General features: G+C 27.9%; 1 protein-coding gene and 1 pseudogene across 1 annotated transcript; one reads left to right on the top strand and one right to left on the bottom strand.

The window, feature by feature from the left end:
• Positions 1-15,351: 15,351 nt before the first annotated feature.
• On the bottom strand, positions 15,352-16,491 carry LOC149060253 (52 kDa repressor of the inhibitor of the protein kinase-like). The gene is made up of 2 exons (XM_089220446.1): positions 15,574-16,491; positions 15,352-15,500 (listed from the first exon to the last, which is right to left on the bottom strand). The coding sequence occupies exons 1-2, from the start codon at positions 15,805-15,807 to the stop codon at positions 15,402-15,404; spliced, it is 333 nt and encodes a 110-aa protein (XP_089076572.1). The 5' UTR covers positions 15,808-16,491; the 3' UTR covers positions 15,352-15,401.
• An 86-nt stretch (positions 16,492-16,577) lies between these two features.
• Positions 16,578-18,076, top strand: LOC149060254 (uncharacterized; annotated as a pseudogene).
• Positions 18,077-19,250: the final 1,174 nt, after the last annotated feature.

Raw genomic sequence — 19,250 nt, forward strand, 5'->3', positions numbered from 1 at the left:
ACACCAAAAGACGCACTGTAAGCAGACGAAGCTTTTGGTCCAAACCGCACAAAAAACCGTTAACTTTAGCGAAAGAAATAAGCAAAAAACTACAGAGTGTCGCAAAAGAGCGTGCTCCCGGTGGTAATATCAAAGAACAAACAAGAAACGACACTCTGCCGTGTGATAACATAGTGGAGGCTCGGCCTTGAAGTTATGATCGAATTACTGGAGGCTCCACCTTGAAGTTGGTACCGATTTTTGTTTACAATAAACCACATGTATAGTAAATGTAAAATGACAAAATTGTCATTATAAGTAAATTTTAAGGTTAGTTCTTTGTTATAAGTTAATTGTTAACTTTTAAGTTTCAAATGTAACAAAAATTATTGTGTATATTACTATATTTACAAAATCATGAAAATAAATTAATTTGTTATCAAGAATCAAAATTGTTTAATTTCTTATCAAAACTTTTTGGCCAACACGGCGGCACTTGGCGGCATCCAAGGTCACCAATTTATTTAACATAAAAAGATAGGGAATGTCGTACCCCTGGTAATATATACGCGCGACTGATAATATCATGACAAATAAGACAGGTATGTCGGCAACATCCGAATTTACAGCAGATTTCGCGCAAACATGGCCGCCGGCTTTCGCCTATTATCACTAAAAATTATTATCATTATTTACATTCTAAATGTTCTGTGATATTACAATATTACATTATTACCTATAACCTACTGTTTTCAATATTATAACTTTTATGATATTTTTTCCATAATTCTTTTCTTTAAATATAATAAATTATCCTCAAAATGCCTGTGTGTGTTTATGAAGGTTGTTTTAGCGGTAGCAAAAGGCAAGACAAAGAACAAATACCTGGTGTTTATATGCATAAATTTCCTAAAAACCCTGAGCCGCGTAATAAATGGTTCCAACAGATCCAGAAGGGAACTTCAATAAAATTTGTGAACTTTGAAAAAGGTAGGTATTACAACTATTCAAGGTTTAGTGAAAATAGTTGTTGATAGGTGTATGTAAAATATAATAATAATACCATCAATATATTTAGATTTTTTATTGTATTTCGTGTTCATATTAATTTTTATACAGTAAAGTGTAAATGAGTAATTGAGCTATTATTTTACAAACTAACAATTTTTAGATGTGGTATGTTCTCTGCACTTTTCTGCACATCATAAGATGGAAAAATCGTATGCTCAAAAAGTGGCTGGGTATTCACCCATAAATAACAGAAGGCTTAAACCCGATGCAATACCTTTAAGGTTAATTAATTTAATATATATATTTTTTTCAAATAATAGTATATAAAAACCCTAAATTTTTATAGCGTTGAAGGTATAGATTATGATGATATCCCATATTTAAGATCTCCATTAATTACAACACCAAGTGGAGTATTTAGTATTACAAATTTTGAAGAGTCGTCCACCATTAAAAATATCCCACGGTAAAAATCCTAATATAATCACTTTTGTAATTGATTATTAATTATTTACATAAACATTTTTATTTTTAGTACATATATTGACAAAGTTGGAGAAAATATAAGATCGCCTAGCGGTATTTTTAACATCAGCCCAGTTGATAATGTTAATAATAAAAAATGTCGTGTTGAATTATTTACCAATAATGATAAAAATGTACAGTCTAATGAGCCAGGAGTTGAGCCTCTAATTCTTGATATTTCATCAAATAATTTGATTGAGAGGTAACAATTATTATGAATTAATATTATTATTTTGTTTTGTTCTGTGAGCATTGTGGTAGTATTTAGTTAATGTTTTAGTATAGCTTCTAACATTTTATTTGTTTGTATACTAGTGCAATGGGAGAAAAATGAAAACATGTAATTAAAGAATATAGAATTCTATGTTGAAAATATTCGTTAATGGCTCATAAAGGGTTATATGTGTGCATATACAATTAAAATATACCTTTAGAATCATTAACTTGTATTTGATACTAAGAGATATTTAACAGTTGAATAAATGTTAGTTAACAATATTATATTATATTCATTTTATGTTGCGATTTTATACATTTATGTGAATTGCTTTATTTGTGATTAGATATAACGATTTATATAATTAATTAATTTAATAATATTAATTATTATATATTAGATTAATAATATTTTTTGAGATTTTTTGTAAGTAATAATAAACTGATTTATATTTGATTAACAAATGTTTATTTTATTTTTTTATTTAAATATACATAAATATCCTTTGTCCTTTTAACATATAGATTACAAAATGATTTAGAACAATGTAAAACTAAAAATGAAATCCTATTAGCAGAAAACAATAAATTAAGGACAACTATTAAATCTTTAAAAGATTATATGAATTTAGAAGAGAACCGCTTTGAAAGTTATTATAAAATTTTTTTACTTCTACGCAAATTAAATTTATCCTTCATCCTACTAAAAAAATTTGTCGTTGGATGCCTGAAGACATATCGTCTGCAATAACATTACGCAGTATCTCGCCAAAAGCTTATCGCTATTTGAGAAATAAAAAAAGTTTCCCATTACCAGGTTAATGACCAACTCATATTAATTGTATTATTTATTCATATACTAAAAATAGTTATACTTTCTAAGGTCTTTCTACGCTTAGAAGCTGGGCTTCAAAATGTTCTGTTGAACCAGGTCTTTTACATGGAGTGTTGTCATTAGTCATTAATGAAATCTAAAGGTAATTTAATTTAATCAAAATAAATAATAAACTAAAACTCATTATAGTAAATTAATTAATAGTATTATTTTATTCAAATTTCAAGGAGATACAATGGAAATTAATGAAAAATTAACTATATTGTGTTTTGATGAGACTTATAGCGAATACGTTTTGATAAAAAAAATGAACAAGTTATAGGCCCTCATAAATCTGTTCAAACAGTGATTGCACGAGGTAAATAAACAATAAAATGACGCCTATAAAAATCAAACATAGTTAAATTAACTAAAGGGCTACTAACATTTGATAATAATCAATTTTCTTTAAAATAAAGGATTAATAAATAACTGGAAGCAACCAATATATTATAACTTTGATGGGCGGATGACTAAAGAAATATTGTATAAAATAATAGAGTTAAGTGAAATTGGCTTCAATGTAGTGGCAATAGTCAGTAACAGTGGTTCTACAAATGTAGGCTTATGGAAAAGTTTAGACATTTCCATTAATCATACCTCATTTGAACATCCAAAAATAAATGCCAGAATCCATGTTTTTGCTGATGTCCCGCACTTACTGAAATTAGCTAGAAACCATTTACTTGATAGGTAAACACTTCTGACTTTTATAATATTAAACTAAGTAAATAATTTATATTAATAATAATTTAAGTGGGTTTATACTTCCAAATGGTAAATTCATCGGGAAAAATATACTCCAAGAACTTCTGAATATTAACCATGGTAAAGATTATAAATTTGCTCATAAACTATCTGAGCGACATCTTTTTGTAGAAGGATCAAGTCGCATGAACGTTAGATTGGCAGCAAATGTATTTTCTAATTCAGTTTCAAAAGCCATTGCATACTGCGGAGAAAAACATTATCTGGATAAATATAATTGGAAAGAGGTGATTATATAAAAATAAAAAATGTATAGGTAATTATTTATTTTTATTATTATATATTATGTAATTTAGGCTTCAGAAATTATACAATTGTTTAACGACTGGTTTGATATTTTCAATACCCAACATAAATTTGACAAAGGAGTTGCAAGCTATGGACTAAATATAATAGATCAAGACATATTAATAAATAAAATGAGTGCATTTATCAATGATATGAGAGTACATGGAAAAAAATCATTACTTCCTTTCCAAAAAGGCTAGTCTATTGGTCCAATTGAATAGTTTTATAATACACAGCCATAAATAAAATAATATATAAATTAGATATACTTAAGTATCTACTTAAATTAAAATAATATCTTATGCTTGTATCTTGCTTTGTAGGTATTTTAATTTCAAATAAATCATTGAAAAATTTATTAAATGATTTAAAAAACATTTATGGACTAGAATATATAATAGGAAGGAAACTAAATCAAGATGTGTTGGAAAATCTTTTTAGTTTCTTAAAAGGAATGTGTGGCTATGCAAGTAGTAACATTACTGCTTTAGATTTTAAATACAGGTATCAAATGATATTGATCATCTAATGGTTTTAAAATTATAATGTATACTATACTTGTATACCTTTTATTAGCAATTAGATTATATTGTTTTATTTCAGCTTACGATGGTACATCTTAGCCAAACATTCTGACATCATATTTACTGAAAATACCAATTCAGAAGTTGGTCTCGAAACCAGTTTATTGGATGGCCAAGACTGCTTGGTTGGTCAAATGTTCAAAAGTTTAGATCTGTTAGAAACTAGTGTGCCAGAATCCAATAGTAATATTGTCAATGTTCAATCTAATAATGAAGTGATAACAGGATCTATTTCAAAAACAAATTTAGATCTTTTAGAGAAGTTTGAAGTAAATAAACATATTACCAATTATTACTTATTAATTAATACATAACTAGGTGCATATTTACTAGAAACTATTATGCATGTGTGAACAGCTAGAAACTATAGAGCCATTTGAAGATTTGGAAGAGGAATGTGTTGAATATGTAGGCGGATATATTGCAAATCGGTTTTTTGTCAAGTATCCATATCTAACTAATGAATCAAGTGATTCTAAAGTTATTGATAGTTGGACTAAATTTATTTCAAGAGGAAACCTTAAAATACCTTCTGATGATCTTCTACGAGCAATGAAAATAGTAGAAATAGACTTTAAGGAGCTTCACGGAAACTATTTAAATAAAGAACCCAATATTATTAAACAATTAAGTAATAATATTATGAGAAAAATCAATAATATACTTGAGGAAGTTATTAGGTGTATTATACGTACTAGAACATACTAATTATACATACTAATTTATACGTAAATAGCAATGTGTAGATAACATTCAGTGCGTAGATAGCATACGACACCGCTACCATTAAATCATGTGTTGTAAGATACTGTCAAATATACCTAGTACACTTTATGCTACCGAGGTAATACTTCATCATAATTTTATAAACATTTTCAACCGATTTAATAATATGTATACTTATATATTGTATAAGACGTGTCACGCCGTGTTGTGTTATATTGTTACCGTTACCGACATGTTGATATTATAGACTTACACGCGCCTATATCGAGTGAGGCAAAGTATACAATTATACCATATCATGTAATAAAACAAAATTACGTAAATAAAAATTTAAAAAAAAAAAAATGCAAAAGTTTAGCCAACCGTAAATTTATCATTACCACCGCTATATTAATGCCCACTACGAATCCTACACCACCCATTTTCGTACGTTTTTCAAATTGGTCAACACAAATATCACGGCAAAGATTGTACCAATCCGACACGGTGTGTTGACTTCTGCCTGTCCATTTCATAGTTTGAATTACTTGCATACCATGTGCCCAATACCATACGAGCTCTACTATCTGGCATCCAATCCGCTATTACATTTTCCATTAATATCGACGTATGTAAAAAACGGATTTTTTTACGAATGGACGAATTTGACAACCACGTGTTTGGCAACGTAAGTATTTTGTTTTCACAAATTGCCCATCGGAATCTCGTTTGCGGCTATTTTTATAACATTCTTTGAGAACGCCACCACACACTTCATTGCTAACATTATTGATTTTTTCACAAAATTCTTGTTTAGGTAAGACACCTTTTTGTTTTAAAAAATTCACACAAGTATCATCAGTATAAATAATATGTCTATATAAATCACCAATTGAAGTCATTTTGAACGCAATACAAATGACAAACACACGCGAATAATTCACAGACACAACTAATCAACAATCGTTAAAAACCCGTGGGATCTAACTTTATACTTTGTAGAGTGTAGATAAATATTTGTAGATAGCATACGTCACCGCTACCCGATAAATAGTATTTGTAGATAGCATACGACACTAGTATTTAGTGCGTAGATAGCATACGACACCACTACCGATTTAATATTATTATTCAATATTATCTAAGGCAGAGGATTCAAATGTATTTCGTTATTCAAATGTAAGACACACAAATAATTAATTATTTCAATTTCATTTCATTTTTATTGCTTAACAATTATTCCAAATTTTTGTCAAAATAATCTATCTAACTAACTTTGTTTAAAACATAAATGTAGATCATACAGTCGATAGTTATAGGTGCCTACAGAGTCAACAACATGTTTTGTTACCTACTGCGAAATACACAGGCATATTAAAATTATTAACATTTATTGTTTCAGCCTAATCAACATAAATAAATTAATATAAAGATTATAAATATGTATGAACACATCGTACTTATGTTGTATAGGTAGAAATGTGTGGAACTATGTTTCTATTGCATAGTTCACACACACACAATGAGTAGAGTAAAGGTCCGCACACACTGTTGCGGTAGACGGTACGGTAACGGTCACGGCTATAGATAATATGGTTGCGGACATAGAAAAAAGATAAATAGAAAGCCCACTCGTTGCAATCATGCTGAAATAACGACACTACCGCTCCCAGTGGTTGTCTACTTTAACCACACACAACAATCGATATCGATTTTAAAAATTATTGTTATAATCGATTATCGCAAATATTCGATTTATTGTATGAAATATTTATTTGTGTTTTTATTAAAATAATAATAATAATGTTAAATAAAAACAACTAAAATCTCATTAATCAAACTGTAGGTTATTATTTATTTATACTAATAAAATATTATACAAAATGACATAATTAATAATAATAAACATAATAATAATAATTGTACATACAAAACACATATAATAATGATAATAATATTAATATATAAAATTATAATTAATTAGTAGGTACATAGCTATTGTAAAAACAGTTATAGTAACAATTGTATAATATAAATATATTATTAAATTATTTACTCCCAAATTTCATAGAACTAATTTTTGCAGATTTAGTTTTATAGGTTTTATGGTATTTTAAAGCAGCAATTTTTATATTGTTATTTGAGTTTATTTTTCTTCTTTCTCCTATTCTTAAAATGCAATTTATATCTTTAATAAATGAAAATAATAATAATTGAACAGATGTTTTTAAAAATATATCAACTAAATTGTGTTTTGGGCATTGTAATGCTTCAGTGTTTATACATTTTTTAATTATTAAAATTATTTCATTTTTTACATTTGGCATATCAATTACATCTGATATATGTATTATAATACTATATAATTTAGAACTTTCAATTGTAGAATAGTTAAGATTACATTTATCGTATTGGTAAGATTTTATAAAGTTATGCTCATTGAGAAATCTGTCAGAAGTTAATTTATAAAGGCATAATTTATAATTATTTAAAAGTGGCTTAATTTTTTTGATTATCCACCCTGTAACGTATGACCTAGTATTTTTCTGTATTTCAGAAGTATAAATATTTGATATCTTATTATTATCAGACATTGGTTTTATGAAATTACTAGAAGATTGCATTTTTTGTAATACATTTTCTTCAGTATCACTTGTCTCATGATCATCTAACACCAATAAATCTTTTAGACTATCCAAAACACCATAACAATCGTCCTTCTCACAATTTGACCCCACTGATTTTCTAGTTGTTAAATTTGATATTAATAAGGATTTAAATGAAGATATAAAGCTACAACACGATGGACTAACATTTCTTAAGCCATGACTTCTTATGCAGCAAAAAAAATTCTCTATAGGATCTTGGTTGAAATTTCTTAATAATACAAAACTAAATCCATTTGCTAATAACTTCTTAGAAAGATATTTGAACCCTTTAATTATTTCAATCCAATTTTTATGGAAACAACTTTATTATGCTTACAATCAAACTTCATTGTTTCCAGTGTTTTTATTGCTTCATTCCAGAAAACCCAATTTGCAGATGTTTTTGTAACTGCACATCTCAAATTTTTTCCAGCTGGTGGTAAAACTGTGCTGCCATTCAAACTGTCAAAAAGTTTGTCTATAAAAAGACAAAGCAAACCTGTATCTTCAGCAGATGGATCCAATTTACTGTTCTGTAATGTTCCTAAAATAAATAAAATAAAAATTACAAATAGTAAAAAAAAATATTCTATCTAATCAAATACATACTTGACCAAGTAGCCAACATTTTCATGATTGAGCCAACTCGTTAGCTAAAAATTTGAGCAGCGTGAAAAACCTTCATTTTTTCATTTTTTTCATTCTATCTGGATATACATGTGCATCAGTCAATTTGGGGTTTATACGATCACCAATTACATATTCAAATTTATCCAATTCATATAGTTGAACAACATGATCCCACTTAGCAACTCTGTTTATATCATCTTTGTTCGTAAATTTCAAATTTTTAGTAATCAGATTATTTCTCATACATTTAAGAAGGTGAGGTGGGTCAGATAACGGTACAATTTCTTGCCCACCCAATTCGAAACCAAAAATTTTTTTTTCCTTACGAAACTCTCTTAAATATTTGGCATTTGTTTCAGCTTTTAATATATTTATAGCTGCCACATTAGTGCTCGCTTGATCACGTACAAGAGCAATTACATTTAGTCCGGTTAATTTAACTGCCTCAACAACTTCCTTAATTGCATTTACTAAATTGTGTGTTTTCATAGAGCTGTTTGTGAACATAAAAGCTACTGGCTGCTTAAATTTTTTTCTAATTCCTCTTACCATAAATGTTAAGGCTTTGTCGGCAAACATGGGTTTTCGTTTAACTTCACCAAGGTCTTCAAAACCTATAACTTTATCTAAAGTTGGAATATATTGTAGAGCAGCAGATAACGAAATTTCGTCAAATAAAATTGTACAATATTTATCCAAAGGATTTTTTATTCTTTCAACGGCAACTTTAAGGTGTTCGAAAATTTTTTGATTTATTCCTGGTTGGAATGGAATTTTTTTTAACAGGTTCATTAAAGAGCTTCTTGATGGTAGAGCAAATACTTTTTGTAATAATCTATAGGCTTTCCCACTTTCCTTGAACAAAGATAGCGCAAATACTTTGTCATTTAATGAAAACCGTCTTCCACGCGCTTTTTTGGATTGGGTTCTTATTTGTGATTCAATAAAATCACAAGTTATATCATTTAACTTCATTAAAGACTGCTTATTATTTTCCATATATTTCTCAGCATGCTTCATTCTAGATTTAAAAAAAATATTTTTATGCAACAACAATGAATTATTCTTTTTGGCTTCCTTTAGAGCGTCATATAAACGGCCTTTTCTTGGAGTTAAATCTATTCTTCTTTTTACATTTATTGATCTTAATATACTTCCTTTATATATTTTTTTACCTGTTGAAAAATTATTCAATTTAATATTTAAAATACTTAATAGTTTCAATTAATAAGTTGTTATGTTAAAAACAAAAATAATTAACTAGTTATGTTAAAACATTTTAACAAGTTAATACCAATCTTAGCCAATATTTGTTATGTTTAATCAATTTATTTTTGACATTTACCTGTTAAATTGTCTTTGGATGTAACTGGAATGGCTTTATTTGTTTGCTTAACTTCTGCACTTGCTAAGGTACTTGCAGAACAATCCAAATAAGAAATTCCAGATATTTCATCTATCGAACACAAATAAAATAAAATTTACACAATTGAATAGAAATCTGGAATCGTACTACTATTTTCAAACTCTATAAATACGTAATGTTTGAAAGGTTGTAGCAAAGTTTTCACAATCAACTTGTACAATTGGTTAAAACATTGAAATACATTATCTATTTAACAAATTTCTAACTTTTAATTTAATATTAAGCTTATATAAATTGACTCACATTCCGGTAATAGTAATGTAGGTATAGAATTATGATTCAATTGCTTTGTACCAGGGCTATGACAGGATGACTCGAAGTGTCGATCACACATTACGTAAGATGAATAAATCTTTTCATGAGTCATATTTAATAATTTTTGATTGCCGGATCGTTTTATCAAAATTAGAAAACGTGGAATATCGTTTTTAGGAAACCTGTGTTTGGATATTCCAGTCCTACTGTTGCAACCGTTTACAAAACATAACGGAGAAGGCATGTTATATTACTTTTATAAAACACTTAAACACACTATATTTCGCAGTTCACGTTGAAATTGAAATTAAAAGATGTATATAAAAGAGTAAAAGACGAGTAATGGCCGCAGACAATTTCATAAAACAGAAATAATTCAGTTGGAAATTCGGACTTTGGAATTTGGTTTATTTTTATACATAGATGTGTTTACTATTTTTTTACAGTACTGCAACGTGCATCATGTTTACAATAATTTTTGTGGGTTGGTACGACTTTTGTCTACTCGACTATCTCAGTTCCATATATGCTAGTAATAGTTAACAACCCCTGGTTGCGGAACGGCCTATACTAAACAACGCAATAAGCCGAGCCGGAATCTTATTGAAAAGTCACGTGACTAAAATGACGAGCCTGTCACGCCATCTACGGCATTTGATAGAACCACGGCTATAGATAATATTTATAGCCGTGGATAGAACTAATTGTACAACGGCTATTTATAGTATATTATTGTTCTATGATATTATGCAGATTTGCGGACTATAAACCTTTTAGACCTTTTTTATAGACCAGTAGACTACGGTTACGGCTATAGATATTTGATTTAATATCTTAAAAATATATCATTATGGCTAATTGTTGTGTGAACTATAAACTATAAACCTGAATATTTATTTATTGCATACCTACCTATTTATAATATTTATATAGAATTTATAGATGAACATTAATATTTTTGTATTACTATATTTTACTTCTGTATAATAAATTAAAGAGACAAATAATAACCTGGGTAATAACCTTTATTACTAAGTCCAACCTTATCAATAGTATTTAATATGTAACATATATATAATGTAAATAATTTAGACTTAAACCCATTGTTGCCAATGGCCATAGTTGCCGAGGCTTAATTCAAATAAAAAAAATAAATAAATAAATTGAAGAACAAGATTTATGATAGAAGTACAGAAACAAAATATTAGAATAATTATATTTTATTAATGAAGTCATACAATTTATCACCTAGAGAGCGCTGTGTGCTGGTGTAAAAGCCAATACACGTTTTGAGCTTCACATTTTCACAGTTCGTTCCGCAACCATATTAGGGAGTTTTTGCACAACGCCGGTTAAAAATACGGTATGAATCCGATAACGTTATTTACCAAAACAAGCCTTTGCGCATGCGCTCCAAATACCGGTAGGGTTATTTGATTATCGTGATCAGTTATTTTCAACACTTTAACGAGCGCCGTTATTACCGGTTATATTATCTAATCAAAATATGATATCCGTGATTTTGACCAAAGGTTACACCACGGTTTAAGATAGATCTTAAACCGTGGTTTACACTCGTGATAACAGCTGTTTTCTTTATCAGCCAATACCGTTGTTTTGTATCCCGCTTTAAAAAAAATAAAATTGTTTGAAATATTTAAGTATTTGGTTTTTAAAAGTTTGTTAAATGGATAATAGAAAAGAACGACTAAGATTTTCAACAAAAGATGACTTGTGTTTATTACGCCAAGTCATATGTTTAAATCCATATAATGACATTAACCAGTGGGAAATTATTAAAGATGCACTAGTCTCTACATCCAATAAAAATTTTTCTATTCGATCAGTTAAAGAGCATGTTGATCATCTGCTGAAAATATTTAATAAATAAGATCGAGCCAATTTAAAAAAGTAACTTCATTCACATTCACATTGATGGTATATGTATTATCCGACCAATGAAAAATATCTATTTAATTAAACAATTAATTAAAAACATTTTAAACACTTGACAAATATCTAGTTAAAATGTTTAAAATTATCAAGTACAAAACCATTGTTATAATTTATAAGTCTTTGGTGTATTTACAGAGGCTGATGCTTTCAGTAGACAACCCCCCTTGATTTTCTTTGCTGTTAAAAAAAAAATAATAAAATCTTTTTTTAATAAATGACTACAATATTTATCAATATTATTATGATTATCTTCAAATCTATAAGAAAATACACTGTATAGTGTACAGTGTACATTGTACATTTATATGAAATACTGTATTTTTGAACATTTTTTTATAATATAATAGATCTGGGACTGAAGAGGAATATGGGGAAAATGTCAGTTACTGCAAGAAATTAGTGATATATAAAGGGATTTTAATAAAAAGCAAGTTAAAAATATAAAAAGTAAGAAAGATAAAAATGAAGGGTATAGAGCAAGAATCAATGCAACTCAATGTATATTAAATATTTAAAGTCATAGCCGTATTATTGTAAATATTGTGTCATATTTAACTAATTGTAACTAATATAATTTCTGAGTTTTTATTGTTTGTCTGAAGATATTGAATTGGAAAATGAGTCGCTTACAGACATGGCTGTAGATAATAATAATTATTCTATATTCTATGATATTAACAATGAAGATATTCCAAACATTTTAAATATTGAAACAAGTAGAATAAGTAGAATAACTAATAAGTCTATTTAATTACAATATAAATTATAAATATTGTTATTAATATTTATTTATTAATTGCACTACATATTATGTTATGTAGGTACCGCTGTTAATGATGATAATGATACTATTACTCAAAACAATATGATTGAAGTAACTTAAGATAACGTACCCAGTCAAATAGATGCTACATGTATTGACATTCTGTCTACATCAAGGCTGGGTAATTTATTAAATTTCAAACGAATAAGGTATCATTTTAATTTTTTAAGTTCAAATTTTGACAAAATTCCTCAAAATCACGATACGTTTGAAAATCATTTTCTAGTTAAAAGGATGAAACATTTAAAAAAAAAAAGATTCTCATAAGTAGTTACTCATAAGTAAACATTTTACTCAGAATCGTTTTTTTATACAATTTTTTAGATAATTGAATTCATATTTAATACAATATCCATAACTTAACATCTAATGTATAGCAGAGTTGGAGTGTGTTACCTACCCACTTGCCCACCTCTTTTAATTACAATTTACAGTCTTTACAGAAAAAAACATAAACAATTATCAAAATACCTACATAAAATGATCTTATAATAGACAATAGTTATCAATGTATCAAGGTTAAATTAAATTATTAAAGAAAAAGAATCCATGAGCCCCTTACAGTCAACTTTAAATTATTTAGAAGAAAAACATTAGAGAGAACAAGCCACTTTAAATAAACAATTAATTATCGAAGAAAATAGACTAGAAATAGAAAATAAAAGACTTAAATTAGACATAGAAAAGTTTGATTTTGAAAAAAAACAGAAATCAGAGTTATTGGGATTAAAAATAATGGAAAGAAAAGAAAGACTGAGATTGGAAGTAAGAGAAAAGAGGAAAGACTAAATTTTGAAAATAAAGAAAGGGAAGAGAGACTTAAGTTAAAAATAGAAAAATTGAAAATTGCTAGTCAAGAACAAACATTGTTACAATTAATGTTGGAACAACTTAATAAAAAATAAAGGCATAAGTCATAGGATAGTAAGATGGTATAACTTTTTTTATTTAAATAAATACATATTATAATATTTCATTTTAGATGACTTAAACTTGTTTGCTATAGTTATTATTATTATTATCTACTACTTCAATAGTAGTTTATAATCAAACATAATTAATTTTTATTTAAAGAGTATGTTTTAAATTTTTTTTATTTATAAATTAAGAGTTAGATGTTTAGAGCTTGATGATAAGAACAATATTTTTCATGATAAAAATTTCAAATTTTGTTTTATAAATAATATTAAAATATTTTCACAGTTTAAATATTCTTCCAGTGTGGGTGGAACTGTAGAAAAAAACCTTGATGTTTGACCTCCATACAAACATGTTAGACAATTGGATAAAATTACGTCAGTCATGTACATATTGCTTACTTCTTGAAGGTGAATTTTTTGATTTGTTTTAAAATCCAAGAAAGCAAAATCTGTAATTACTTTACCAAATCCCCATTCAACTGCTTGGCGGACTGAGCTCATTGCTTTAATAAAAGCAATCTGTTCTGGTGTAAGTATTCTATTACAATAATGCTTAAGAATCAGTTCTGACATCGGATAGGCTGGATCACCATAAATTATATATTTTTTATCCCCATGCACTGCAATCTGCATTAATTCTGTATCCCTCAACATACCTTTGAAATAAGAATATTTTTAAAATATTTATTTATGTTAAGTAATTAATATAGGTATCAGCATATTCAGCAAAACTAGAAAATGTTATTAGAACATACCAATTAATGATAAATATAAAAATAAATTTTTAATTTTAATTTTAAATTATATTTAGTCATCATGTTATTAAGGGTGAAATAGGTTAGACCATGACTCGTAGTTTTGATTATAGGTATTAGCCCGGGTATCAGGTATATATATTTTATAATTTATAATATAATTTATATCTTTTTAAGCTAACTTTATTTATTTTATTGTATTTGTTTTAATTGTATTGTGTAATAATATAACCGAGGAAAGTGTTTTAATATACCAGCATCATGTCTTCTTCCATTATATGATCCTCGGAGGACTATACCATCTAGTGTCAATACACTTTGATATTTTAGACAGTGATGACCAGGGTTCGGGACTTATAGCATTTGCATATCCATCATAGGTGATGTAAAACATAGCAGAGTGATCTACAAATACGTTTTGTAGTACAGAGAATTAAAATATGAAATTTTATTTTGCATATTTTGGGGTTTTTTTTGCATATTTCAAAGGTTTTTGCATATTTTTTGCTTATTCGACGATTTGTAATGATTGGTGGTTAATATAATTGTTCAAAATGTATCAATTAAAATGTTGAACGATTAATTGCGAAAATTTGTTTTGTAGTAATACTATTTGTGTAGCTATCTGTCACAAAAATGTAGTACGTGCACTTGATTTATAAATACCTACTCAACAAATCGAAAACCATGTAGTTATCTGAGTTATGGTTAATTGAAAAACGTCTGATATGTGTACTTATCTACAGGCTACATTCGTATCGCTCGGCAAGTGATTAAAATAATCTAATTTATTGAGAGATCGATAAACTGCACCGGTACACCAGTACAAATACGTATTAGTTCGTTGTTTGTCATCGTGAGTTCGAGTTCGATTTATTGTGTGCAGTGGCGTATTTTCAATTTTTTTATGGGGGGGGGTCCAATAATTCCAACATAATATAGATAGGTAGGTACTGATATAAAGAAATAGTTTTTAATAGATTATAAGAATAAAAAAAAAGTTTTTTTATTATATTTTATAATTTTAAAGTACAAAATCTAAGCGTCTTTTTTTTTACTAAGTTCATCTAAAATGTCTTTTGGTAAGAGAGAATCTTTTCTATAAATGGACATCATAGCCAATCCATTAAGTCTATTCTAGAAAAAAAAAAACATAAATCTTACACAAATAAAAAAATAATATTTTACTGAATAAAATATTAACACTTACTTCAGAAATTGTATTACGTAAGTACGTTTTTATTAACTTTAATTTCGAAAATGTTCTTTCATTTGACGCAGTCGATACAGGGAGTGTTGCTAGAATTTGAAGCAAATTGAATATACCAGGATACATGTCTTTATTGCATATATTCAATGCATCAATTGCATTATTTGGCTTGTCGCTCATGTTACTTACTCTGCTTATCTCTGGACAGAGAATAAATATTACGTAGGTAAACATGGTTCTAAATGAATACTAATTGTCGACCAGTTGACTCCAAAAATTACATTAATGTTTTATGTTATTATTAAAAATAATAAATTCCTTACGGCTCACATCAGATCAATGAGCTATTATTATTATTTACAAATTTATTATATATTTAATTGGTACTTACGTAATAGATCTAAATATCTAAATTAGATATGTTAGATTAGGTTGTCATTAGATAATCTAATGTATTTTATTGAAAAAATGTAATGCAGTTCGCACTCGTAGCCGACGCCGTCGTTCAGTAACGAAATACAAACGTCAAACATGAAGTAAATGGTTCTATAACAATTTCCTCGTTTACAAAGCAAAAACTCATATAGATTAATAATAAATATCTATATTGTCCTATAGAAATAGTTTATTGGAGAATGATGTGAGTCGTCAATTCCTGGCGATAAGAATGTTTTGACTGTTACGAGAATTATTGATGTTTATCTATAATACGGGTATATTATAAAGTGGTAATACATACAATACAAGGAAAAGTTTAATTACGCGTGGCGGCGGGTTTTTGATCGTTCGACTGTTGACTAATTTTAAACTATATTTCATTTAAATATTTTGTTCACGGGAAAAAACCATGTCCACACGTGCTTACATAAATCGGGGTCTGCAAATATGTAAGAATTTTTTTTTTTTGGAGAGATTCTGGGGGGGGTCCAGTACCCCTGGACCCCCCCCCTCCGTAAATACGGCACTGATTGTGTGTCTGTGCGTTTCATAGCTTTAGTAAAATAATGCCAAAAGAAAAACAATCAGTATGTGGTCGTTTAAGAAGCTATGTAACAGAATTTGGTTCTGATACTTTTTTGATAGTCGCGAACAGTTTATTTTGTAAAGTGTGTGAAATTCGAATAAGTTCAGAGAACAAATTTAATGTTAGCCAACATATTAGTACTGTTAAACACTAAAAAGCTCTCAAACGACAAAAAGCCCAGGAACAGAAAAAAAAACAAACACTATTGACCAGTTTACAACAAAGTCAGAATTCAATACCGATTTATGCGAAGCTTTAATGGCGGCAAATATTCCTTTGAATAAACTTTCAAACAGTAAATTTCGAGAATTTTTAGAAAAATATACAGTTAAAAATATACCATTTGAATCCACTCTGCGTAAGGGATATATTGATGATGTGTACAATAAAACTATTGAGAATATTAAAACTGAGATAGGTGAAAATAAAATTTGGGTCTCTGTTGATGAGACGTGTGATGTCGAAGGACGTTTCATAGCAAACGTCGTTGTAGGAGTTCTCAAGACTGATAGTACTGGCAATATATTTTTACTACATTCGGAACAACTGGATAGAACTAATCATACAACAATTTGCAAACTATTTGATAAGGCAATGGGAATCTTATGGTCTGGAAGTATCAATTACGACAATGTTTTGTTATTTTTAACAGATGCCGCGCCATACATGATAAAAGCTGGATCTGTTTTAAAAAGTTTTTATACAAGAATGGTTCATACTACATGTGTTGCTCACGGGATTCATCGTGTAGCCGAGGAAATTCGAGGACAATTTGATGAGGTAGATAACTTAATATCAAATGTAAAAAAAATTTGTAGAAAAGCCCCTTCTAGAATTTTATTATTTAAAACTGAAGCACCTGGAATTAAATTGCCACCAGAACCCATAATAACTCGTTGGGGAACATGGTTGGATGACGCAATTTACTATTGCGAAAATTTTGAAACGATTGTTCGCATTATACATTTATTAGACGAAAATGATGCAGTTAGTATTCAAAAGGCAAAACTATGTATATCACAACCGAACTTACAATGTAACTTGGCTTTTATCAAATCCAATTTTGAAGTGTTAACTGTAGCTATAAAATAACTACAGACACAATATGTTCCATTAACAGATTCGCTAAAACTTATAGAGGATATTGAATCGAAATTATGTAATTTACACGGACCATATGGAATTGCGGTGTCAAAAAAACTTGATCAAGTATTAATAAAAAACAAGGGTTTAAATAGTTTAAAACAAATATGTAAAATTATCACCGGAGGAGAGTCAATGGATCTTCGTTCAATAGCAGAAGATCTAACATGTAATGATCTGTCATTTTTCAAGTATGCTCCCATTACTTCCGTCGACGTGGAACGTTCATTTTCGGCATATAAGTGTATTCTAGCCGATAATAGAAAAGCCTTCCAGTTCGAAAATGTTCGAAAACATCTAATAGTTCAATGCAATCACAAAGGCACTAAGATTTAAATTACAAATTTTTTTATTTTTTTAAATATAAAAAAATTAATATATTATATATACCTATTTATTAATACATATTATATCAAATAAATCTTTTTTGTTAATGATTTTAAATTTTTTAGTGCATATTTTTAAGTTTATTGGGTCATTTATAAGCGCATATTTTAGTGCTTTTTAGAGCTATAAGTCCCGAACCCTGGTGATGACGTTTATGTCCTGAAAAATACTCTTGTTGATTTTGTGTTGGCCTACAAATAGGCCTTGCAGTCCCATCAATAAAAGCCCAGCAGTTGTGTATTAGTGCACCTTTCTTTGAAATTGCCTTTTATTTATAAATATTATTAAATAATTGTCATATTTCTAAAAAATATTGATTTATAATTCTATATAATATTATACAAACATATTTTATTAATATTATTGATGTATTAACTATTTTTATAATAACTTTATTTTATATGTTTCATTGAAGATATCTCATTTAATATTATATAGGTATAGTTAAAATTACCTTTTAACTCCCTCATTAACTTATATATAGTATATAACATCGTAAACGCGATAAAAATAGAAAACGGAACTTACTTTCTGGATATACCTCGTAATAATAATAGGTATATTTTATTTTAATGTACCTACTATGTTTATCATTTTGTTGATGACGACCATCGAATTTAGACGTCAAACGAAGGAGACTTTCACGGTAAATAATTATAATTAATAATATATTTGATTTATTATATTTAAATTAAAAATAAGTTAAGTAAGGCTGGGGCTATATACGGCAATATTCGGATGACGGATTCGCTCAATATTTTTGCCGAGTTTTATAATCTAAAAAAAAAATATTTATCATAATTTTGACATAATATAGTTTAAAATTTTCAAGTACCTATACATAATATTTTTTAATTATAACTAAAAAAATTTTGAGCGTAAATCCACAATTTTTATAAGGGTCTGAAATTAGAACTATGACAACATTTTTCAAAATCACGAAAATGTGCATATTATTTTAAGGTAGAAAATCATAAACATTTTTTTTTCTAAGATTTGAAAATTGAATAAGTACAAGATTCCTCTTAAGTCTTCCTTTCTTTAACAAAAAAAAAAAATCTACTGGAAAGTTAAACTAAGTATGTATGTTATTTAGATTTTTTACTACGGGTATTAGTTTATA

This window comes from Diuraphis noxia, unplaced genomic scaffold (genome assembly GCF_037042655.1).
Source record: "Diuraphis noxia isolate RWA-SAM2 unplaced genomic scaffold, SU_Dnox_SAM2 contig0001, whole genome shotgun sequence".
In the NCBI taxonomy this organism is placed as follows: Eukaryota; Metazoa; Arthropoda; class Insecta; order Hemiptera; family Aphididae; genus Diuraphis; species Diuraphis noxia.